This window comes from Equus quagga, chromosome 8 (genome assembly GCF_021613505.1).
Source record: "Equus quagga isolate Etosha38 chromosome 8, UCLA_HA_Equagga_1.0, whole genome shotgun sequence".
Taxonomy (NCBI): Eukaryota; Metazoa; Chordata; class Mammalia; order Perissodactyla; family Equidae; genus Equus; species Equus quagga.
This window is the reverse complement of record NC_060274.1, coordinates 93,615,641-93,642,357: the sequence shown is the minus strand read 5'-3', so window position 1 is coordinate 93,642,357 and position 26,717 is coordinate 93,615,641. Positions and strand designations below refer to the sequence as shown.

Below are 26,717 nucleotides of genomic sequence, written 5' to 3'. Positions count from 1 at the left end.
ATTGTAATGCCATTAAAAGAATGAATTCTTTAAATCTAAAGGCAGGGTTTTAGTGGGCTCTTGTTCTCAGATTTAATGCATTACCCTGAAATGACTGAAAACTAATAGTACAAAATGGGTAAGGCCATTTAAAAGGTCATTCATCAAAGTTCATGGTATTTAAATAACCTTTTTTACCCAGATGGACATTGCTGGTTAAACTGTTATATCTTTTCAAATGGTATTATACTGTTGAGTCACAAAAGTATACTTTATAAAAACTTTAAATAAATTTTCAAGAGTAAGTTCTTGTTTGATTTTATTATAGTTACATTATGCTTCTCTATGTTTTAATTAAAAGCAAAACAAAACCTGCCATACTTTCCTGAAGTATTTTTCCCTTTAGATGGAACTAGTCTCTTCAGGCTTTATATATTTCGTGTAACAATATTATGTTAATGTGAAATCTTATTATATGCGTCCGCACCCTATCGTTACCCCTAACTGTCTCACTACTCATTCTTTTGGAGTTCGTTCTCCACAATACGTTTTTTTTTTTGTCTCACCAAAGGAAATTTAGTATTTGGTTTTTAAAAAGATTATGAATAAGATAGCCCTCTATGAAAAGGGTTTAAACAGAATATGCTTGTGAATGAGGACATTACCCTAAATTGACATATCATTATCCTTTAGGTTCAGGAAGATTACCCTCTTTATAAAGTTGTTTTCCGTATTCTTTGTTTTTAAGTCCTGAAAGGCTTCTACATGGCCGAGGGGACTATTACCATGATCTTTTGATCAGTATATTTGTTCGAATGTGCTTTTCCATAACTTCAGTCCAGTTTAAAAATAAACCAACCAAAAACCTCATGAATCATGCAAAGCAGAATCATTTACAGATGCATGAATAATACACTCTGTATATTTTTCCTGCTCAATTAAAAGTAAACTGGGCCTAGGTAAAATATCACGTCTTCAAAGCGCATCATACATTCTCTGTTGTCAGCCCCTAATTTCTTTTACCCCTCCTTCTACCTTAGGAGTCCAGATCCCTCCTGCTCTGTAAATCCTCTTCCTCTACCCCTCCACCAAAGGAGGAAATTTAATAATCTTTCATGGACAAAAAGAAAGTGAGATAGGTAGAGAGAGAGATGAATACCATCTCTTGCAAATGTCACTGTCAACTTTTTGTAAATGAAGTATGAACCTTTCTCTTCTACTCAACATCATCATAAAAAGAAAAAAATAATAAAACAGTAGAAATAAGCTAAAAGACAAGAATTATCGTGCAGTGGTGGCTCCCCCAAGGTATCACAAGGTCCCCGCACTTGTCCGTGAGCCAACGGTGAATAGTGCTTTAAGAGTGTTTTGAACCATGAGAGCTAAAGGAGTGGCCCCCAGCCTCACCCTGACCAGATGCCTGTCTCTCCCACCCCAAGGCCTTTTGAAGCTGTGGGGAAGCCCAACCTATGACCATGGCTGTGGACAGCTTCCCAGTGTTATGTGTCATAGTTTGAGCCAGAGGAGAGGGAGTAGTCTGACCTCTGGCTTTCAATCCAGAGGTTCAGTTTGGGTCATATGCCAATCCTCAACCAATTACTGACCAGTGGAGTAAGATCTAGATGATAAAGGACTATGATTGGCCTAGCTTGTGTCAGGTGCCCACCCTGGAACAATCAGTCATTGTCAAGGAGTAGGGCACTCTGGTAGCCATAGTTTAGATCGGATATCTACCTCTAGACCAACTAATGTGGCCAGGGGGCAGGGTCATATAAAAATTGTGGCAGCTCTATGGAAACTTATTTTGCTGATGCCAACATAGAGAGAGGGGTTGTTCTTCCCAACTTCTACAGGGTGTTGGGCAGACGAAAGGATAGACCACACTATCACATAATAAAAGGTAGAAAGCATAAATGCCTTAACAGAGACAGAGATAAAACACTATGAAGTCCATAGAAGTGGTTACTTACAGCAGGAAAGAATTGGAAAGACTTCCATGAGTTCGTCTTCGAAGAAAAGACGTGATTTGGGCTTATGGACAAGTGAGAAAGTAACTTTCTAGAATTAGAGAGCAAATTAGCAGAAGCATGGAGGTGGAAGCATTTAGGACATGTCCTGAGTGTTTGAGCAATTTTATATGGGTAGAAACTCATCTATGGGAAAGGCAAAGTCTAAAGCCATGACTAAGGACCTTGAACATCACACGAAGAAGTCTGATGTTATTCTTCAGGCCCTGAAGCCCTCAGAAGGCATTTGAATGTGGTAGAGAAATTATTAGAACAGCAAGTTAGGAATAATAATCTGGCAACGTTGTGTAAAATGAGTTAGAGGATGAAGAAACAAAAGGTGAAAAAACCTAAACCTACAAAAATCCTGCAGTATAATCTACAGTGCAGAAATTAAGACAGAGGTTCTCTGACTTAAGTGTGTCTAGGAAACCCTTGGGGAACCTGTTAAAAATGCAGATGCCTGTGCCTGCCCCTCCAAGATTTTGGTGTATAACTATAAAGTGGGGCTTTGGGCTTTGCCTTTTTTTCTTGAGGCACCAATGGCTAGGTGAATGTGGCAGAAGGACCACACTCTGAGAAATACTGATCTTAGGAAGTAATTTGGAGGATCAGTTTAAGAATTATTTGACTATGAAAGAGCCCTTGTTCACTCTTGTAACTAGCTGAGCTTTCAGAGCTCTGGAAGTCAGCCCTGGTCTTGGTGTAATATATCTCAAGTCAGAGCCAAGCAGAACGTTGAAGACATGAAGGCTCACTTCTCTCTAAAGTTTACGTGGGCTCTGTTTCATGTGGTGCCATCTCTCTGTGGATAAGTCAACTGGAAACTTTACAGCATGACTCACTCAAAGAATAGCATTGAGTTCTGTGGTTTCAGTGGGGGAGCAGTGCCAGAGAGATTAATGTATTCTGTTTTAAGACTAAGTGTGATTATTTTATGTGGCTTCAAGATTCTGTTCTCTACTTGCAACCTATGCAAATTCAAATTCAGTGCAATTTAAATGACAAAGGGTGATTTGGGCTGTTTTAACAAATGAGAGATTAGTATTAATCATCAGGCTTTTGGCAGTTTTGCTCTGGAGAGAGGGAGGAGTGGTAAGTACTCCTAGGAGCCATCTGTAGGAGCAGTGTACTTGTAGACTTGGCTTGGCTATTCTTTGTTAAGTAATTAATCATAAGCCTTTTAAAAAAATCTCCTTATGTCTCCTGAATTAGGAGCAATAACATGGTTATCCTGTGCTGATAAATTCTAAGATCCTCATTTAGATGGATTTAATGTGTGTGCCAGATAGCATGTTATGTTTTTTTAAAAAAATTCTACTGTAAGTCATTCTTGTGTGACATGTATATCTCACTGCACTTTATCTTAGATTAAAAGCTACTAAAGTTCTGAAGCTGTAGGAAGATTCTTTTCACATTCTCTTCTTTTTCCTTTTCATCACTTTACTTTTCTTCCATAATTTTCTTTTGTAGCTCAGCTAGTTGCCTAGGCTTTGAAGAGATGATTCATTCACTTGGCTCACGGTTTGTGAGGGCTACTTTCTTGTTGCCAAAACCAGTGATTTTTTTCCACTTAGTCATCTTACTCAGCCTTTCAGCAGTATTGATATGGTTGACCACTTCCTCTTTAAAATATTTTGAGAATTTTCTTTTCTTCGCTTCCTTGAAACCATACAACCAGCCATTTTTTCTAGGCCTCTTTTATATTTTCATTCTTCTCTGCCAGATGTCCAAACTTGGCTTGCCCCTGAGCTCTATCCTGGACTTTCATCTCTGTTTAAATTTTTCCCTAAGAAAATTGATCCCATGTCTTTGGATGATGTTTTGGTGCATTGGTGCTCAGATTTATATCTCCAGGTCTTATCGTACTTGGGTGTTCAATAAGTATCTCAAGTTTAACATGTTTAAAATGAAACTCTCCATTCTCTTCTTTCCCACCCCCATCTTTCCTCAGATTTCCCCCATTTCAGTAGATGGCATCACCATCTGCCAGTTATTCAAGCCAAAAACTTAGGAGGCATCCTTGCTGTCTCACTTTTCATCACTCCCAACTGCAGCCCACCATCCAGGCCTCTTAGCTCTATCACCATCATCTAGCCCAAAGTCATCTGCTTTCTTCCATCTCCACTGCTCCCTCCCTAATCAAGTCATCATCATATCTCACCACAGTAGCTTCCTCACTGGCCTACATACTTTCCTTCATAAACTTCTAAACTTCAAAATCTGGATAGCAGCTGGGGTCATCTTACGCTCAATCCACGTCCCTCTCCTACATGAAACACTTCAGTGGCTTCCTGTCGCTATTAGAATTAAAAACCTCCTCCACAAACTTTTCTCTGACCCACTTGACCATGGCCTTCAGGGCCTCATACCACGTGACCTCTGCATATCTTTCTTCTCTATGCTTGCACCACTCTGGTCTTCTTTCTTGAGTAAGCTAAAGGTCTTTTGTATTAGCTGACTACTCCTTGAATTCTCTTTCCTTAGGTTTTTGTATAGCTGACCTCTTATTTTCCCCACTTTAGAGAAGAATATTCTTTGCATCCAGTCTAAAATTAAACACGTACACACTTACACACTTATACACACACACACCCCCATGCACACTCATCTGCCATCACTATCATTATTGTGTTATTTTCTTCATAACTCTTATGACTATCTGATATTATTTCTTTTCTTTATTTACTTCCTTTTTTGTTTTGTTTTGTCTTCTCCAATAGAAATTAAGCTTCATGAGATCAGACCTTGTCTTTTGGGTTCATGCTATAGAACAGTACCTGGCTGTTAATAGGCACTTAATACATCTTTATTAAATGCATTAAGTGAATTTCTCTTCATTAAATGAGCTTAGTTCTAGTGGTGCCTCCTGATTCAGAAATAAGAAGTCAGTGGAAAGTATATGAGAAGGATATCTTTGGAAAAAAGAGACTAATGTCTGCTTATAGTGGCTAGTGGAAGTTGGAAAGAGGCTTGTACCATGATGCACTTTCCAGGAAGCATTTGATAGGACTAGGGAGTGAGGTGAATTTGGGCTTAAAAATAGATGGTGATTATCTCGCAATCCCACTTCTGGATATATATCTAAAGGAGATGAAAACAGGATATCAAAGAGATATCTGCACTCCCATGTTCATTGCAGCATTATTTACAATAGCCAAGATATGGAAACAGACTCAGTGTCCAACAATGGATGAATAGATAACAAAGCTATGCTATATATATACAATGGAATATTATTCAGCCATGAGAAAGGAGGTAATCCTGCCATTTGTGACGACATGGAAGGAACTTGAGTGCATTATGCTGCTGCATGGTATCGCTTATATGTGGACTCTAAAAATAAAAGTCAAAGTCATAGAAACAGAGAATAGAAAGAGCTTGCCTGGGTAGGGGGTTGGGGGAACTAGGGAGAGGTTTGTAAAAGGGTACAACCTTTCAGCTATAAGATGAATGAGGTTTGAGGATCTAAAGTATAACATGGTGACTATAGTTATACATACATATAGTTGAATGTGTGTGTGTGTGTGTATATATATATATATGTATGAATAACGTGTGAGGTGATGGGATATGTTTATTAGAGCTATATGGGAGAAGTTCTTTTGTAATGTATATATTTATATTAAATCATCACAAGATGTGCTTTAAATATCATACGATTTTATTTGTCAATTATACCTCAATAAAGCTGAAAATTTTTTTAAAAATAAGAAAGATAATAGGGAAAGAAACTAAAATAAAGGTCAACTAAATAGGTCTTTGCTCTAGAAAACTTATGCTGTAAACTAACAATACAATAGCTGATCAAAGAAAAAAAACACCAGATGATTCAGTTAAAACAAACAGGACATGGAGAAATGGCCAAGGAAAGGGTTTCTTTAAGGTGGAACATGGGCTTTTGTACTAGGTCAGTGGACCAGGCTGGCTGAAACCTGGAAGGGGGCAAAGTAGAAATGGGGATGGTAGGAATCTTTGGAGACACCAAAAAAATACCTTCCTTATCTAGAGAGCCAGTAGTAGGACTATAAGATACTGATGCTATCAAGATAAACAAAGTCCAATTTAGTACAGAATGACCTGAAATCTAGGGGTAAATAAAATCTCCCTGGGAAGATGGAAAGAAAGATGGAGCCAAAGCTGCTGATTCCATTCTGAAGCTCTCTAAACAGAATCCTTGTTATCCATGGCTGAAATCTCATAGCAATGTTTTTCACAGTGTAGTGTGCATTGGACTCACCTGGGATGCTTGTTAAAAATAGAGATTTCCTGGCCTCCTTGAGATCCTGATTTAGTAGGACTTATGTGGGTTTTGGGAAGCTGCATTCTAGCAAGTATTCCCCAAATGAAACTAATACTATTCTAAGGCAAGTTCAGGCCATGCCTTGATAAATACTGGCTCCTAGGAGCCCATAGTTTTATCTGTTCTCACATAGCCTTTAAACAGAGTTCAGTCATATTGTGAATGCTTGAAGTTTGGTGGTGTTTTATTTTTAATTGTTGGTTGTGTAGATATAGTAGAACTCCACACACATCTCATTCTAAAAATTAGACATTCTCATTTTTATTACACTTATGCAAACTCTGTCTTTTCTTTTTTGGGTTGAGTTTTGAAAAAGTGTAATTAGTTTCAGATAATTTACAAATTATTTGAATTTACCCAATCAGACTTTAAATTATGAAATTAAATAGGAGAAATGAGAGAGTATGTTAATTAAATATGTATTTTCTCTTATTAAAAGTTTTAATAGCCCCACATACAATTGCTTCTACACACATGATTTTCCTGAATTCTGGGAGCAGAAATTTCACTATTTGTTATTGACTTAAGCAGTTCATGTATGACCAAGTAAAAACAGAAGAAAGTATTTAAATTGTAAAAATGATTGCATTCTCTAGAGAGAAATATTCCTGTCTTAGAAAAACCTAGGACTTCCTTTTCCAAGAGAATATTAAAATAATTGGAGTCTTCTTTACTCTCTTTTTTCATTTTTTTTCCTGGAAATTTTGTTCCTTTTTCAGAAATTTCTCTTTGCCTTCGGTTCAGGACCTGCTAGAACTTGGCTCTTTTCCAGAACAAGAAATTGATGAGATTGTAGAAAGAGTAATGGAGATAGGCTAGTTGAGTCAAGGAAAATTGTAAGTGTAAAAAGCATCAAAAACAATGCTTTGTTGGGTATTCTGCACATTACAATTATTCATTTAAGACAGTGGCTGGCTGACTGCTTGCATCAACAGAGCAGAGCCTACCCTGTGCTAGTTCATATCTTCTACTGCTAGATTTTCCAAAGAAAAAATGTCTTAGTAGTAATCCTTGTGGCTGTCCTCTTTGTATAGCCCAACGCCTGTCTTTCAAAGGTTTACTGAATGTCTAGATTAGAGCAGTTTGGAATACAGTATGCAATAATTGTACTATGATTCGGACCCCCAAGTCCCTGGGCCCAGATTTGATGATAACAATTATGGTAATATAACCTGCTGAGCTGCTGTTATGCTTAGGGTAATTTATTTTGGTTCTTGTGGCTAAACTAGCTTAGAGGGTTATCTTGATCCAACATAGCTGCGATTGCTGTAATTACTGAACCTACAAATTTCATGCCTCTTTTGTTTCAAACAGAAAAAAGGGCTGGGGGAATAAGAAAAACAAAGAAATCATTAGCCAAAATAGTGTACACCAGGAGTTCTTTTTCTCAGCTTGATTTAGTCTTGCTCATCCAATACCTCATGCTTGTCTCTATCTATCAGTGAATTTTAAAGTTGGTTACACAAATTTTTTTAACTCACAAGAATCTTAGATTCAAAATAAAGAGAACTTCAGATAGAAACTTTTCAGTTTGAGTTTGTGTCTCTTTGAAGGTCAGCTGCATTTAGTTAATTGCTGTGTTGTTGCTCCGTATGTTGATTATTTTCATCTGGAGCCCTAAAGACCCATGGGGAGCTCCTCGGGTGACAGCGCCTTGACTGAGCTGTGCATGTGAGGGGCTGAGAAATGTCATCATCAGAAACCTCAACATGAGAATAATGAGTTCGGGCATCTCAGAAACCAACCAGCTTCAGAAAATTGCACTTGAGTGTAGTCATGCTTATTTTTGAAATGTAAGAGCTTGAGGCTCACCTACTGAAATAAGGCGCTTTCAAACAAAAGCCTGCAGAAATCTGGATTGGTGGTTGCTTTCACATGCAAGGGAATGGCATTGCCATTCAACTTGATCCAAAGTGAAATCTGGAGATGAGGGCAAAGAAAAGATACTTGGGGATAGTTAAACTTAGAGAAACTTGTTATTAAAAAAAAATTCATGAGAAGATTTAGTTGGTAATAATTGTGTTTTTATTTCTTACCTTTCATTTCCCCAAATACACATACATTAGTCTATTGCTCAAGCATTTTATTATAGAAGTGTTTTAAGAAATGTTCTCTCACTGCTATGGACTGAATTATGTCTCCCCAAAATTTATATGTTGAAGCCCTAGGCCCCACTGTGCTTATATTTGGAGATTAGATTTAGATGAAGCCATGAGAATGGGGCCCTCATTAATGAATTAGTGCCTTTACAAGAAGAGGAAGAGACACAGAGCTCTCTCTCTGCCATGTGAGGGCCCAGCAGGAAAGCAGCCATCTGCAAGCCAGGAAGAGAGCCCTCATCAGATCTGACCATGATGGCAACCCTGATCTCTGACTCCAGAACTGTACGAAAATAAATTTCTGTTGTTGAAGCCAACCAGTCTATGATATTTTGTTATGGCATCCTGAGCAGACTAATACTTTCACACAGTGTTAATTAGTTACCATATGAATGGATTACTGACTGAGGAAGATGTGAATAAAAAGGTCTCATCTAAATAAAATTTTCTTTAACCAATAGTGTGCATAAAAGTCTAAATTTTTGGTATGTGAAAATTTACTGTTGTGCTTGTAGTTGGTAATTGTAGCTTGAGGTTCTTTGCATTCAGTTTGGGTTCTTTGAACATCTTGTAAAATACTGCCATGGCTGGCGTACAGCAGAGCAGGCAGCTGCGTTTAGATGGTTTGATTTAGGGAACACTGGCATCGCCCAAGAACCGATCAATAGATGTGCAATGCCTGAGATTTGAGTTTTATTCCTGTAGGTTTAAGGCTTTATGTCCCTGGGAAACCCTTGCTAAATGTAAATATCCCTCAAAGAATAATAAATTGAAACTTTACTATTATTTTTCTCAGTGTGGAGTATTCTTTAAAATTAGCAAATTGTTATTTGAGAAAGGAGAGTTAAGACTCAAAGGAAGAGGAAATGAGAATGGGGAGGTTTTGTAGGGGGAGGATGAGTCATGACATGCCCCCAAGGATGGAGCCTTAGAGGGAATCACTCCCTATAGGAGAGCTCAGGTGGCAAAGGAGAGGCAGTTGGCATCGATTACCTAGAATACGCCAAGAAAAGGAGATACTCTGTCCTCGCTGCTCTCTGTGGTTCAGACAACCTTCCTTCTATACTCTACCTCTACCTAGTAATCTGAATATTCTCAAACCACTACCTTTGTGCTGTTTTAATCCTTGCTCCCATCTCTATGACAAATTACCAGATATTTATGTGACCTTTACATTGTACTTATCTCCATTTCCCTTTCTGTCACTTATGCTTCTTGCTGAAATTAATGTTTTTTATCTTTTCTTTTCTTTACCCCAATGAGAAATTACCCAAAGTACAGTAACAACAAAGATGCTAAGTAGTGAACCAAAACAACAAATATAACAGATCCTCATGGATAGGGATTTATGATCAGGTTTTGCTATTGAAAAAAAACCAATTTTTTAAAACATGTCAATTACGTCCTTAAAGTAATATCCAAAGGTCACAGAAATGTCTTTGCTAGACAGAATCCCTTAATTGATTTTTCTCAGAGATAGTTTTTGCCTTCTCTTTGTGCCTTTACTTTCATAGCTTCCAATACTTAGATGCACCTTGACACGCCTAGATGATCTTTTAAGTAGTTCTGCTTTGTATTAATTTTTAATCTATACCAAAGTGCACTGATACCCATATACTCCTTGAAAAAAAGTTAATTTGTGGATTAAATGCAGGATTCTTACATTATTTCCTCCATTAAAAATGGAGCTGAAATCAAGTTAAAGACTATAAATGGAAAGCTGCCTTAACTGTTAACCTGCTTAATTAATGAAAAGACAAAAGTATAGAAAAGTCTGTATCTAAGATGACTTCTTTCTTTGGGTTCATCATTGCTGCCTAGCTGATTGTTTTTTGAAGCAGAGTATCTTTTGTGATTAAGTCACTTGTCAGATTTGCATTGATATGCAAAGTCTCATTTTTATCTCAAGAAGCTCCACCATCTGTTACTAACATTCTTCCGGCAGGAAGTTCAAGAGAACGGCATTTGTAAGGTAAAAATACATCAGCCATAGCTAAAGCTTCAAACAATTGTTTATAATTAAGAAATAGAACTCAGAGTAAATGCTGACTGAATGTAGTTGATAAGAATGAAATGAAGGATAACGCAGCAGAGTTGAAACAAGATGTGAAAATGCTGAAGGCCAGGAAGTATATTTACATTTCTTTTTGAAAAAATATCAGAAAAGTCTCAGTCTAAATTTTTACTTTCAGAGGATGGTTAAAATTTAGTGTTTGTCTGAATTTGTCTTTTCGCTCATTCAGTTAATACTTATTGGACTGAACACTGAAGGAATAAATGTGTGTGTCCGTGCAGATGTATGTACTTCCTGACACTTAGAGTTTCAGACAAGTAATACAAGAAATAGCTAAAATTTATTTTCAAATATATAAATTTCAAATACTGAAGTAAAAGCACTTATGTTAAGCATGGATAAGAATAGTTAAATAATTGAATATTCCAGATAATGTTAGATAAGTACCATGACAATAGATAAATATTTAGATACTTAAACAATTAGATAATTTAGAAAATATCTCTTGAGTGAAACACAGCCACTTTAAAAACTATGATTCTTGGGGCCAGCCCTGTGGCCAAGTGGTTAAGTTCGCGCGCTCTGCTTCGGTGGCCCAGGGTTTCGAATGTTTGGATCCTGGGCGTGGACATGGCACCCGTCATCAGGCCATGCTGAGGTGGTGTCCCACATAGCAGAACCAGAAGCACTCACAGCTATGATATACGATTATGTCCGGCTTGGGGGAGGAAGGAGGGGTTTGGGGAAAAGAAGGAGAAAAAAACAAAAAGAGAAGATTGGCAACAGATGTTAGCTCTGGTGCCAATCTTTAAGAAAAAAATTAAAAGGAATGGGTGTGGTCAATGGGTCAAGGCACATGGGATTGTTAAATTGAAGAGAAAATAGTTAAGGGTAAAAAGACTTGGTAGAATGGAGTTGATTGACATAGTTCTTAGAATCTCCAAAATTATGACTTCTGATTTGAAATCAGGCATACAGAATAAATATATAATTTTTAATTGGTTTGTTGGCCTCAAGTCAAGCACATTTACTTCATACCGATTTAGAGTCCCATATGTGGTAATGCCCAGCTAATGAGTTCAAAGAGATTATTTGATGAAAAGATGACTCAAAGGATGATTACACCTAAAACAATCCAGAGGAAAAGTCATAAGTAACCCTTAATGCACCCTTTGTTTCTTGGTGGTAATTTTGAGAAAAACAACAGAAAAATTCAAAAGGGAACATGAGAGGTGCTAAGCACACTTTTAAAAGAATTCTTCTAGGAGCTTTGGTTGTTATAATTAAATGATGGTTTGGTTAAAACTTTGCATTATGTATATGTTTATCTGTTAATAGTAGCAAACTTCATTTTTCTTTACTCCTCTTAAAAATATGTTTTTCAAGTTTTTGTTTCCTTGTGCATATTTAAACACATGCATACCAACTGTACTACGTTTATTCCAATTTATATACCATCTTATTGAGCCCTTTTCTATTGTTGAGTTTAAAAGAAATAATCATTGAAATTTGGTATAATTTTTACTATCACAAGTGTAATACAGAACAATTAGAAATAATTTTAAAACATGGAGAAGATCATTTAAATTTTTTTATTTTGTCCTAAGATAACTAGTTGTGTTATGTCATGTCCTAATATAGCTAGTCCTAACATAACTATCATTTGCTGAGTATGTGTTATGTGTGGAAGAATGTATTATTGCTTCCATTATTCACTCTCCCTTCTTCTAGGAGGCTTCTGCATCTTTGCCTATTTCTATGTGGGATGAGAATACTTTAGTTCTTCTTATGAGAGGAGTGTACTTCCCCACCCCATTCATACCAGGCTTGTCAATATGACTTGCTTTGGTCAATAGAGTATAAATGAAAGCGATATATGCTGTGACCCAGCAAACATTTTAAAAGCTATAATATGGCTTCTCTATTGCACTTTTCCTTGTGCCATGATAATAGATTTGTCCCAGTTTGGGTCTGTTCTTTTAGCCTCAGTAGAAGAGATGTGGAGCAAAGCTAAGCTGACCTACAGTGACCCATGGCCAACAGATAAAGTGAACAGAACGTAAGAAAAGTGAGAAATAAATCTATGTTATGATAAGCCCTTGAGATTTTTAGGTTGTTGTCAAGAATTGTGGAAATTCTGAAATTTTACCCTACTCACAAGCTAAGTTAGCCTGCAATAAGGTTATGAAAGCTGGCAGAGGATTCGAGACTCCTGATTGAGAGACAAAGGACAGTTTATTACTCATAGCAATACCAGTAGCTAGAGTATCAGAGTTTGTACTGGTTCCCTGAGGCCCCATTTTCACAGTGCTATATGAAGAGGGCCAGGTAACAACCACACACACAGGGGGTTGTGTTACAGGAGAGGAACCTTGAGCTTAGGGAATCTGAATCTTTTGTAAGGGATGGTAAGAAGACCAGCCCAAGGCTTCTGAGGGAGATATCTCTGTCTTCTAAGGCTGTAAGCAAACCTGCTGTTGCCGGAGAGGGAGATGTTATCTTCGTCTTCCAAGGTTGTTTACTATATAAACATCTTTGAAAGATAGTCTGGAACAAAGACAGTCAGTGTCTACTCTCACATGATGCACAGTAATGCAAGAGACCTATGCAGAATTGTCTGCCAACAGTTCTTGGTTCAGCATAACCTAGCAAAAGCCACCACATACACCATGTGTTATCCACTGTACTGGAAGTTTAGATTTACTGTTTCACATCTGTCAAGGCATCTAATTTTTTGATTTATCATAAGAATAACAATAATTTATTGAGTGCTTGTTGCATATGTGCACTGCACAGTACTAGGAACTCAAACGTATATAACTTCTATCTTCAAGGTAGTTATTATTATTTCTGTTTTATGTATAAGAAAACCAACCTCCAAAGAGGTTAAATAGTTTTCCCAAGGTGATACTATTATCAGTCTGAGGAGCTGGGATTCAAACTCAGGTGTTTTGGACTCCAAAGCATATGTCCCTCCAGTCTTCCCACTAGCTATTATTTTAAATTAGATAAACATGCATCTAAGTCTTCATGATGCAAGCATTGGCAAAGAATGAGCCAAAGAACAGCTTATGTTGTAGCTGATATCTATCCATTCATCAGTAAATACTCTTTGGGTGTGAGTGTTTAACTGTTTATTAATCCACCCAACTGAGTTGTCATCCATTCCTCACATTTCCATTTTGCCTTTAGGATATTGTGAGGGGACTTTGGCCACACCGCTCAACCTAACCATCAAGTAACTGTCACTAAGGAGGACATAGGTTAGACTGGCATGTCTTTTTCTAGTTAAACACAAGTTAGCTCCTTTAAATCATTGCTTTCCTTTCTAAATAGTTGCATATACACCTGTGGTTTCTGGAACCTACCTTTTCATATCTGTTATGTCCTTTGTTCAGTTAAATTTAGGTTTTAGAAAGTTGCTTATAATTTAGAATCCACTTGGGACCGCACTGTTGCTGACTTAGGATACATACAAAAGAAACTAAGGAATAGGTATTTAGCATAGCCCTATAGCAATCTCAGGAACTGTTTTGAGAACAAACTAAACTTCCAAGTGAGTGCATGTGGATATTCTTTTGAGAGTTTGTAGATGGGCTGTTGAAGGACCAGATTCATACAAGTTAATTTAGCCTGGGATGCTTTGGGGGGAAATTTTACTGAAATTATATATATATATATATATCAAATGCTAAGCCAGGAGGTAGACAGAAGTGGCATCTGCCTTCAAGAGCGCTAATAGAGAGCAAGAGACATTCATAAATAATCACGCAGATAAATATAAAATAACTATAATAAATGCTAAGAAATAAAGCCCATCAGGCCAAGAGAACTTATAAAAGAAGGAACTGAACCAGTCTTTGTGAGGAATGTAATCTGATTCTATTTTTAAAAATTATCCACAAGTAAAGAGGATTGGACACAGCAAATAGGCCATAGATAAATGGCCTTTTTTCCTCACAGAAATCTGTATTCCAGAAAAATCAGCAATTTGAGCAAACATTGTCACAATTTCTATGCAATGAATGGCAAGGAAATTTCTTCTAGCAACTTTAAGTTGTCAAAATAATTTGAACCTGTAAACCAGAAGGTATGCAGTGATATTCTCTCAAATGGTATTGGGTCAAAAACTATGTGTCGAGTGCTGAGAACTATTCCAGCCTTCAAGGAGCTAACATTCTACTTGGAAGATAGGGAAGATGACACACATAAATAATAAGAATAGACAAAATACAAATACACCCCAAAGTGAGTGGATAAAGAATAGCTTCTCTTGTCCCTTTTAAGGAGAGGCATGAGGACTGTTTTCTTTCCCTTTACAGTTTCAAAAGGCTGAGATCAAATCTAATTTTTTTCTTATCGTCTATATTTTTTCCCGGCCTGAATGCTGTCTCACTTTCATACATATTTCTTGCTTAATGCAAAAGAGCAGTGATGCAAAACAAACTATGACATTAGTCAATTTAGGAATAATATGTTCAAGATTGTCACATTCTCATGACAAAAAGTACGTATTTGTCATTATTTTGCATTATTATTCAGTGCATTTATAAAATGGAATTGTTACTCTCTGCTGAAAAAGATACTATTTATCTAAAATAAATTAATGTGTTCAGATAACAGAGGTCTTTATTGGCACTGGAATAATGTGTAAGGTTTACTATTTTGAGAATCCAAAGTGAAATTTTTCTTTTTCTATTGAATTTCACTTTAAAAGTCTACTTCTCTACAGAAATTCCTATTCCCAACTGGAGAATGTGAGTGTGTCTAAATCCACATATATATATGTATTGTGAATGTGTAATATATGTTCTTTATACACATACACACAATTTGTTTAGGAAGATATAAAGTATACTGAAGATATAAAAAAAGTCTAAAATGTAAGTTAATGTATGTATTTATCACCTAAAATATATGTATTTTAGAAATCATGCTGGTCATGTGGACATAGTTTATAATTTCTCTAGTATAATAATGATAATTTGAATTAATAACTTTGTTTTCCATGTTCTCTGAATCTTCTACTGGCATTTGGATACAACAATAAATACTTTTATTTTCACATTGCATTGCTTTACTCTGGTCATTATATTAAAATGTTTTCTTTAAATCAGAAGCAGGCTTACAATTGCTCACTAGAATTAGTTGAGAAATAAGAAATGATTTTTTTTCTTTCTAGTCTATGATTAGTTCACAGGCTCTTTGGGACTTTTGAATTATATTTTCAGAATATGAAAACTCAAGCTCTAAATAATCAGAGTGAGAAAACTACCTCTCCAAAGGTTTGCCAAAGTTTTAGTATACAAAGCCTTTCCTAATTTAAAAAAAAAGATTTTTCTCCTTAATGAAGACCACCAAAAAGCATTTTACTGGTGGAAATATATTCACTTTCCTCCTCTTGATGGAAACTAAATAAACCAAAATGATTTTAGTTCATTTATCTTCTTTTACTAGATTTTTTTCCACCGACAATAAATCCATCAATGGCACAGCCTAAAACAACTTCTGATGTTAGTCATTCATTTTCCTCTTGGCTTTGAGATAAAACAAATCTCTTCAAATAACTCGTAAACTTTTTGTAATCAGCATATGTTGATATCAGTATTTTTGCATAGTTGCTTGGATCCGTTATATACACTTTAATATTTTTTGACTAATTCCATGTAAGTGTGACTAGGTAAGCTTTCCCAAAATTGAAGGCACTGCTCTGATTTTTTTTCATAGCAAACATGGAAATTTAGTTAACCTCTGTTTTAGTTTTCTTAGGTTTTCCTTTTTCCAAAGTGTCTGTAAGAAATGCAAAGGAAGTAGGTGAGTTCACTTACAAAGTATGATTGAAAGACAGCACATTATGATGTTGGAGGTGTTGACAGATATAAAGGCAGCCGCTATAAATTTAATCTCTATATTAGTGAACTGTCAGGACAATTGTCGCACCAGTGAAAGGATAAATTATTTTTTTTCCATTTGTATAGAAAATGATACTAGCACTAATCCAGTTACATGAATCTCACAGCCAAGCTTCTGATAATACCTTTATTGTACTAAGTATACAGTAGTGACAGACATGCTTTCAGAGAATAAGAAATTTTTTCTTGGCTTCCAGGAAGTACATTTTTCAATTCTATAAGTGTGTCTGTCAACATTAAATTGGCCAATAAAAAATGTTACCTTCTACTTGGCGTTGCCTTTTAACTAATCTTAGGGAATCCAAGAACACCCAATATATGCAGATGCCTCTCCACTGGAGATAATATTTACTATCAGTTTATTACTCGAGTTATACCATATTCAAATGACTGGAATATTTTAGAAATATGAGGGGAAGTGGAAAATGTGCTATTTATAAGTTAGGTGAAGTATCCTCTTAGATCCTTTTTCCTCAATCCAGTTTGTTTACTTTGCCCATTCTATAAAGTGGAACATAATGATGCCCAGCAGTTGTTCTATATATTCTGAATATCCTAAAAATTGATGTTGATTTATACTTAATTAATTCAGAGTAGACTAAATGTTGATTATAACAATGGCAAAACAATGATGCATGTTGCAGCTTATTTCATGAATTCCTAATATTAATATTTTAGGCTAAAGTGTAACAGCCATTTAAGTCCACAGTAGATAAGATCAAGTAATAAATTTATAATTCAGAATTCTATACAAGTATGATTATGAAGGATAGTCTCTAATAACTTGGATACTTTGCTTGTTCTAACTTTCGAACTGAAAAGTATATCCCTGACAAACATGTTTTAAGATTTTATTTGCATGACAGTTTGCTCCTAAAGGACATATTTTTAAATGGATTTTATTTTTTAGAGCAGTCTAAAGTTTGCAGCAAAACTGAGCAGAAGGTACAGAAATTTCCCATATAGTCAGTGCCTCCAAATACCCACATTTGTACATTGTACATTTGTTACAATCAATGAACTTGTACTGACATATCATTATCACCAAAGTCCATAGTTTATATCAGGGTTCATTCTTGGTGGTGTGCATTCCCTGGGTTTTTACAAATGTCTAATAATATATATTCACTTTATAGCATCATCTACAATAGTTTCACTGCCTTAGAAATCTTCCGTGATCTACCTAGTCATCTCTCTCTCCCAGCTTTCCCCTGGCAACCACAGACTCTTTTACTATCTCCATAGTGTTGTCTTTTCCAGAATGTCATATGGGTGAAGTCATACAGTATGTAGCCTTTTCAGATTGGCTTCTATCACCTAGAAATGTGCATTTAAGTTCCTCCATATCTTTCCCTGGTTTGATAGCTTATTTCTTCTTAGCACTAAATAATATTCCATTTTCTAGATGTACCATAGTTCATTTGTCCATTCATCTAGTGAAGGACATCTTGGTTGCTTCCGAAGTTTGGCAATCATGCAAAAAGCTGCTCTAAACATCCATGTGCAAGTTTTTGTGTGGACTCAAGTTTTCAACTCATTTGAGTAAATACGAAGGAGCATTTTTGCTGGCTTGTATGGTAAAAGTATGTTTATGTTTGTAAGAAACCACCAAACTATTCTCCTGAGTGGCTGTATCATTTTTCGTTTCCACCAGCAATATATGAGAGAACTTGTTCCATATCCCCTCGGCATTTGGTATTGTCAGTGTTCTAGATTTGGGCCATTCTAATAGTGCATAGCAGTATCTCATTGTTGTTTTGATTTGCATTTCCCTGTTGACATATAATGTGGAACATCTTTTCATATGCTCATTTGCCTTCTATGTATCTTCATTAGGAAGTGTGTGTTGAGGTCTTTTGCCCATTTTTTTTTTTTTAAAGATTTTATTTTTTTCCTTTTTCTCCCCAAAGCCCCCGGTACATAGTTGTATATTCTTCGTTGTGAATTCTTCGTTGTGGGTTCTTCTAGTTGTGGCATGTGGGACGCTGCCTCAGCGTGGTCTGATGAGCAGTGCCATGTCCGCGCCCAGGATTCGAACAAACGAAACACTGGGCCGCCTGCAGCGCAGCGCGAGAACTTAACCACTCAGCCACGGGGCCAGCCCTCTCTTGCCCATTTTTTAATCAGGTGGTTTGTTTTCTTACTGTTGACTTTTAAGAGGTCTTTGTTTATTTTGGATAATGGTCCTTTATAAGGTAGGTGTTTTGCAAATATTTTCTCCCAGCTTGTCTTCTCATTCTCTTGACAGTGTCTTTCACAGAGAAGTTTTCATTTTAATGAAACCCAGCTTATGAACTATTTCTTTCATGGATCATGCCTTTGGTGTTATAGCTAAAAGTTCTTGCTGTACTGATGAGCATCTAGATTTTCTCCTGCATTGTTCCCTAGGATTAGGTTTCATAGTTTTCTGTTTTACATTTAGTCTATGACCCATTTTTAGTTAGTTTTTGTGAAGGGTTTAAAGCCTGTGTCTAGATTCGCCTTTTTGTATGTGGCTATCCAGTTGTTCCAGCACTGTTTATGGACATATCAAATTTTTGTTGGCAAAAATCGATCTGTTGACTAAATATTTTAATGTCATATAACAATGGCATCTATCCTGAAATATTTTGTAAGAACTTTATGTGAACTTGTAACATTTTGCATTTAGGTTAGTCTGTGTGGCAAAGATATCAGACTGTCATAGCTAAAGACTGAAAAAAGTTTTGAAAGCTCTAAATTCTCTAATAATACAGTTCTCTCAGTCAAAAGACTTTAAAGAGGCATTGAAATCCTCAGAATTTTGATGAGCATTCTCAATTTTATCATGAAGTTGTCATTTCGGCCTGCAGAATTTTAAATCTAGTTTTTACATTCATCAAAGCAGCTAATCAACTAGTCATTTCCAATGAAAGGGAAAAGAAATAATAAAGAAAAAGAACGTCAACCACTTATTTATTTGTTTGGGGCTATCTATACACCAAAACGGTTAATCTAATGATCTCAGAAGATGGAAAGGAGTGATTTGAAAGTTCTTTCAAATTGGCACAAGCTTGCAGCAGGTCTACTCCAGCCAATCCTGTGGGTTCCAGGTACTTTTAATACACAGGGCTGAATTCTGAGTGATGAGTTTTGATTGGCAGTGGATCATAGGTTTCAAACTAGTTAATGATTATCTTTTATTCTTTCCCCTTCTGCTATTCCAAGGAATTTTATTTTAGAATATTCCAAAAATTTTCGTCTGGAAGCTGTAATCATGTCTCTGGAGTTCTTAGGGACTAAGGATGCCTTATGACCATTCTAGACCTACTACATTTCTGTCCAGTAAGTGGATGGAGAAAAATAGAACAGGTCCATCCCCAAATGAATACCAATGAATATTCTAAATCAAAGAGGACAAAAATGAACAAACCACTATAATTTATATTTGAGACGTTTTCATACCCTGCCTCTTTCCAAAAGAACTTTGGGAGTATTTTTTTTAATCTTACCAAAACAAAAATATTAATACAAATGTCATTGAGAGGGAAAATTGATCAAACAGAATGGAAGAAACAAAGATGCTTACTTTGTAGTTTAATGTGATTGCTATAGTTAGGCATCAGTTTTGTTCTGAGCTTCCTGGCAGCCCAGGGGAAAAGGGAGATATTATGAATAACATTGTTTTTATAATCAGGAAAGAGAATTCACATCATTTCTCAGAGAGTTAACACTTAGTGATGTACTAGCAGTGCCATTTTTAACATTTTTCATACAAAGGCAGAAGTGGAAATCACATAGCTATTTGTGACAGTGGTCAAAACAAAAGATGATGTTTTAACATTGAAACACTTGTAAATCAAGCAAATATTTCATATGCTGATGTTGTAGTTAATCTCTGTAGAAGTTTAATGCAATCCAAAGATAGAACAGCCTTGAGTGCCCTAAGGACTCACTGGATTCTGAATCCCTGAGACTGGTGGCTTTCAAGTTGAGTACTCATAAGAATCAAATGAAGTCCTTGTTAAAAATATAAATACTTGGGCTCTAATACTGAAATGTCTGATTTGGTTAGTTTGAGATGAAATCCAAACATCTAGTTTTTAACAGCTACCTAATATGATTCTATACAACTAATCTAACTAGCGTTTGAGAACCACTGTCTTGGGCTCTTTTTTTTTTCAAAATATTTTATAGCAATTAGATAACAGTTCAATATGACATTATCTGAAGACAGCGTGTAGATGACAGGTGTTCCATAGTGCTGATTAAGGGCAGATCTAAAAGGGGTCACACAGGTGGTAGGACTTTATTTCTGTTACGAAAATTACAAAGCCACACCAGTACCCTAGGCTAGACAAAAGGCCAGCCACCCATAGGTTTCCCCTGGTTGGGGCCAGGTTTTCCTCCAGAAACAGTTTTGAGTTTGCTCCAGCACTTGAGTCACTGATTAATTCAAATGTCAAGTTAGAACAAGTCAGAAACAGTTTTGTTTGGAAATCTTTGGAGAAAATGTTATCCATGTCGCACCATACTTATCCACAAAGCCTTAACAATGACCTTGTGCAGGTCTCCAGATCTGTCTGCCAGGATGAGTGAGCTGCTCAATGTTCCCCAGACAACTGAACACGTTGACCTGTTATATAGTGCTATTTAATATCGATCAGATGAATGTCAGGAAATGTTTGCCAGAGGCGGTGATTTCTGTTTCATCAAGGTTAATGATGAGTCACTCTTCCAAACAGCTGGTGAATCCCAGAACTCTTTGTCTCTTAAGACCACGCCTGTTTAATGAACATCAGCCATTTCATCAGCATTTAGGAGTTCTAAACTACTGAGCTTTTATTTCTTATTAATTAAAATCCATGGTCCTAGCCTCTGTTGGTTAATTGGTAACATTCCAAAGCATATCAGATATAAATGTTCATTAAACATAACTACTTTTTTTGTACCAGAAAGAAAGACAAAATGGATATTATCCCTTTTCCAAATCAATTTCTCTTAAGTGGAAGATTGATTTGACATGTCAGGTCTTGCTGGCTATTCAAGACACTTATATAACTTTTTCTCTTTTATAAGAAAATAGCCTGATTTTCTCTTTTCATGAACTTGTATCAGATAAAGTAATGTCACTTCTACTATAAATCACCAGGCTTATGGACGGCCGCTTTTGTCTTGCCTTAATTTCTAGGTGGCATGCACTGGGTGATTGGTTCCCCTTCTAAAAATTAACATCGTTTTCCTTCCTGTCTCAGTAATGGCGTTCCTCTGCCCTTAACTAAGTGCACTTACAACCTTTCAAAATCGGTACATGGTTTTTAGCTGAGTACTTTCTTAAAAAGTTTGTCACAAAAAGGACTCCTTGCCTTAAAAAGATAGAATAAGTCTCTTAAACTGCCTTTTCCCTGCAATCCCACTTTAACAGACTTGATGATGAGTGTTTTTAAGTGGTAGTTTTTCTGCAGTCTCACTGTTTTTTACTAAAAGTTCTACAAATTTGGTGATTTTGGAAAAAAGTACTTTAAGTCAAAAGAATGGTTGCTTTAGTAAATGAGCTGCTCAAAGCTTATAAGAGGTATTTGGAAAAGGGAAATAGAGATTTTACATATTTTCAAACCTGATTTTTAAACTTATTTTACTATAAGCATACAGTTTTCCATTGTTGAGTCCATCGTGTTGTTTTATGAGCCTTGAGTTGACTGATTAGTTAGTGTTCCTAAATTAAGTATAACTTCTAAAGAGATTTCTCAGATAGGTGCCCAGATATAAATTAAGATAGAGTTTGACAAGTGCATGTCTAATGTTAACTTTAAGGAGTGGCATAGCTAATTGAACTAGTGTGGGACTGATTATAGTGATCAAATAGAGGTGAGACATTTGGGGAGGAATCTCGGAGAAGATGAGTTTTGGCAGAGTTTTGAAAGAAAGAGGAGGGGCAGATTTGGATTGGGAACACAGAAATGTCATTCAAATTGAATAAATTGACAGATAGATAAGTGTATAAGGTATATTAAATATTCTCTTTAGAGTCATGATCAATTCCCTCCCTTCTTTTACCAAGTCTGCTTCTGCCCAGAATGGTTCTTAGCATAGAATCAGAAGTATTTGGAACATTGTCTGGTTCATCCTGCACATTACTTCTTATGAAAAAATAGTCCTGAGAAGTGAGCTGACTTCCCCTGGGCCAAACAACTGGCAGTGGTGGAGGTGGAGCCAGAATGCCCGATTTTTAATATAGAGTTTCTTACACTCCATCGTTCTACTATATCACCCCATAGGCATTTGATCTCTGTTATCCCAAACATTTTAGAGTTACGGAGAAGACAGAAGTGTTCAACATGCAGGACTTTAGGTTGTGTGACTTCCATTGCTCATTGATTGTTTCTTTTCTCTTACATGCAATTTCTTCGTGGGCAGAATCTTCAGTAATCATTTAAGATAAAATATTTTTGTAAGTTATGATTGACCTCAATTCTCCACCGCACTAGTATATTTGTCTATCTTCCTAGTGTGTATTCTTAAATTAACTGAATATTTTGGACTGTTCTCACCTTGATGTGTTTTCTTAAGTGATGATGGAACTGGCTTTAAAAAATGCGTATAACTGTCCTTTCATAGATTTCATTATTAACATGGATTTGGGAATATGACACATACATTCTTTAGAGAAAAAAACCCCAAATCATTAGAAACCTCATTTTCTTTTCTCTTTGTTCAAGAGCAAATGTTTATTTTATACTTGCTGTATATCAGGCATACTCTAAGCACTGGGAATACAAAGGTATATGTGGGCAGTCACCAACTTCCAGAATATTATAGTCCGGTAGGGGACAGACATGAGTAAGCAGACAATTACTAGAGACTCAGGTGAACCATTTTATTTCAAGAATGTGATGTGTGATTTGAGGTCTGATCATTTGATAAAAATTCCTTTTAGCTGATTTTTATGATTTGTCTTCAGAGTCTGTGTGAGTTAGATATGTTCTTAAAAGTGATAATCTTGACTCTTAGCATGTTCACGTATGAATTATCTTTTATTGATATTTCATTTGGCCTGATTAACTGTTTCTCATGGTACTCAAGGCCTCGTAATATGGCATTTTATTCAGCAATGTTTTAAGTATACGTTTCAAGTTACAACATTATTAAGATGGAGGAGCAAAAAGTCAATTTGTATTATTTTGACAGAATGAACCCTAATTTAGAACACTTTTAAAGGCCAGTATTTTATATTAATAAAAAATACTATAGATTTCTCCTGTGGACTTTCCAGAATTACTCAGAGTAAGTATGTGTTCACTGTTACTATTCCACAGGATTCGTTCCAGAAGGATTTAGTAAAGCACAGTGGGTGTAATATTAAATTTTTTCTTTATGTTTCTCATAGATAATAACAATTGTCAAAAAATTTTTAAAAAGGAATATATAAATGTGCTAAGTGGAAAAGTAGTTATTATCTCTTTTTAAATTTATGGTAGTATTATATACTTGTAGAATATTAGAATACACATATTTAAAATATATATGCACCTACCTGAGTAACACTAATTAGTTTTAAGACTGGGACTATTTGTTGATGATTATTAGAAATACATTCTTTTGCTTTCATTTTGAATTAATAATATTCTTATTAAATACTGAATCCACACTTTTAAACAGGAAAACAATTCTGCCTAATGTGAGAATAGCTTTTATAATATGTATTAGAGTCCATGGGTTTTTGTGGTTATTGTTTACTATAGAAGTTATACTTTCTTTGCCTATTTCATATTAATGTATATAGTCCAATCAACTACAAATTTTCTGGGTAACCTATGTAAATAGTCATTAGTGGCTATTTTGCTTTGAAACTGTCTTTAATTGAATTTTTATTTCATGAAAAAACAGATAAAATTGTGTCTACCATTTCATCTTTAACAATTGTAATTTCAAATTATGTATTTTTTAGAATTTTCTTAAATCTATTTTCAAAAGGTACTTCTAAAGAGAAAAATAGGAACATAATAGTTAAGATCAAGTTTCAAAATAATAATAGAACAGGCAGTGTCTATCTTCATGTATATGAGCACTTTCTTCTTTAAAAGTCCTCTAAAGGTCCTCTCATCTCACATGGTAACTGAGGCTGTAGAAAAATGGCCGAACATTTTTACCTTAAAAGAAACCAGCTTTTACTGTCTGAAAGCATTCCCACTGCTAGCCTAATTACCTCACGTCACTATATATGTTCTCAATGCCTTCTCTATATAGAAACTTGGGGGGAAAAGAAAATTTAAGGAAGAAAAAAAACTCATGTACATAATCCAGAGATTAAGGTGTATAGCACTATTTTATAAAGGCAAAATTCGTTTTTTTCTGATAAAATATTTGTCTTTGTTTTTTAAAAAAGCATCAATTAATACATATATGTATAAAGTAGAAATTTCATCTCACCAGAATGAACCATGTTGGTATATCATACTATTTTTGTGTGTTTATGTATCCTGTGTTTGTCTTCTCCTGATTTCTATGTCTGTATGTACTCAGATATATATATCTTCAAATGAAACCAAGTTATACGTTTTATTCCACAACTGCTCATGTGATTTAATTTGTCATGCACATTTCCCCAGGTAGTTCCAGTAATCTATTGCTGCTTAACAAACCACCTCAAAATGTAGTGTCTTAAAACAACAGCAGCATCTTCAGTCTTGGGTAGGGCTCCCCAGGGACAGCCCAGTTCTGCTCCGCTTGGCATCAGCTGGGATGGCTCAAAGTCTGGGGCTGAAATCATGTGAAAACTTGTTCACTCATGTATCTGGCAATTGATGCTGGCTCTTCGCTGTGTCTGTCCATTATTGGAATGTCTCCACTTGGGCTCTCCATGTGGCCTGGGTTTCTGTTGGGAGACAGTTCTCCATGAATATTTCGTGTTTCTACATGGTCCAGGTCCTCTGAACAGAGGCTTTTACAGCCAATTTAAGAATCTTTTGATAAGAAGACATTCCAGGATAGTAAAGCTTAGAGACATCTTCTTCCCTGGAGACAGTCCAAGGTAGTAAAGATAAAAACCTGTCCTTCTCCTTTCCAGAAGATTTGTTTACATTCCAGGTTAAAGGTAAGGTGTCTCTCTGTCTCTCTCCTGCAGGGAGGATTGGCACATTACCAGCAGCCCCATGTAAGATCAGAGTTTCCTAATTTGGGGTTCCTCCCCTATAATTTACCCCACTGAATGTGCAGATACCTTCTGGCCATCATCATGTTGCCCTGCAGGGACTCGGGCTTGGGAAACTCATGCAAGATGTTGCTCTGGTTGCTGTTTTTGCTGTGAGTAATAAACTGTCTTTGACCTAAAGGCCTCATGTTTTCTTTCTATGCGTATATATGGTCACATGCCGCATAACAATGTATGGTGCAACAATGGACCACAATATGATGGTGGTTCCATAAGATTAGGAGTAGATTGCCTAGGTGTGTAGTAGGCTATACCATCTAGGTTTGTGGAAATACACTGTATGATGTTCACACAGTGATGAAGTTGCCTAACAATGCCTTTCTCAGAACATATCCCTGTTGTTAAGTGACACATGATTGTATATATGTGTGTGTATCAGATAATATTCATAATATTATATATGTGTGTATATGTATATATGTGTGTAAATACATGACATGCAGACTTTGGCGGTCTAAATCATTTACTTGCACGTAAGGTAAAATCTCAGACCCTTCGCAGTTTCTGAAATAACAGTTTTTCACAAAATTATGGGTGTGTTCAAAGGTAAGTATCTTGAGAGAGAGAGGGAACCAGGTGTAAGCTGTATCCCCTTTTATGTCACAGCCTCGGAAGCCATGCTGTGTCAGTCTTGCTGGATTTCATTGGTTAATCCCTCACAGAGGCCTGCCCAGGTCCAAGGGCAGAAGAGGTAGTCTCCACCTCTTAAATAGGGGAATGGCAAGATTCTGAAAGAGAATCTAAAGCTAGAAAGTTCACTAGGTCGTTTTTGGGAAATTCTGTCTGCCACACATATTAATACAAATGAAGGTATCTCATCCTTTGTAGCTTCTGCGTAGTTTAAAATTCCTACTGACAGACATTTAGAATTTCTGCTCTTCTTTTAGCCTGAAATTCCTCAGATAGCAATGCATAAATAAGGCAAAGTCTTCTGTGCCATAACTTTATAGATTAGTCCAATCCTGGGGGTAAATGAGAGGGAAAAGGGAAGTGAGACAAGAGGGCAGGAGAGCCAAAATGAGGATGATTTACTGAGCTGACCACTGCCTTGCATCCAGCACAATTGACTTCTCAGTCTTGCAGAACCATTATTCTAAGAGGCGACATAAACATTGTCTAAGAACGAGGAAGCAGGAAGAGTAATTGATGTGCTGACTCGCGTTGATTGCTGTCCTCCCGGGGCGGTCCTTCCTCTGTGCTTTCTCAGGGGGCGTTCATTCCTCTGTGCGTCCTCA

At 36.2% G+C, this 26,717-nt stretch overlaps 1 protein-coding gene across 3 annotated transcripts in view; it reads left to right on the top strand.

The window, feature by feature from the left end:
• IMMP2L (inner mitochondrial membrane peptidase subunit 2) overlaps positions 1-26,717 on the top strand; it is an 845,195-nt gene that overhangs the window by 660,350 nt on the left and 158,128 nt on the right. Inside the window, exon 7 of one of the 3 annotated variants that reach the window (XM_046669028.1) lies at positions 25,396-25,523. The exons of the other annotated variants lie outside the window; for them this stretch is intronic. Coding sequence (XP_046524984.1) covers positions 25,396-25,479 — 84 coding nt within the window. The 3' untranslated portion in view covers positions 25,480-25,523. Of the gene's footprint in view, positions 1-25,395; positions 25,524-26,717 lie in introns of those variants that run through there. 3 annotated transcript variants of the gene reach the window in all.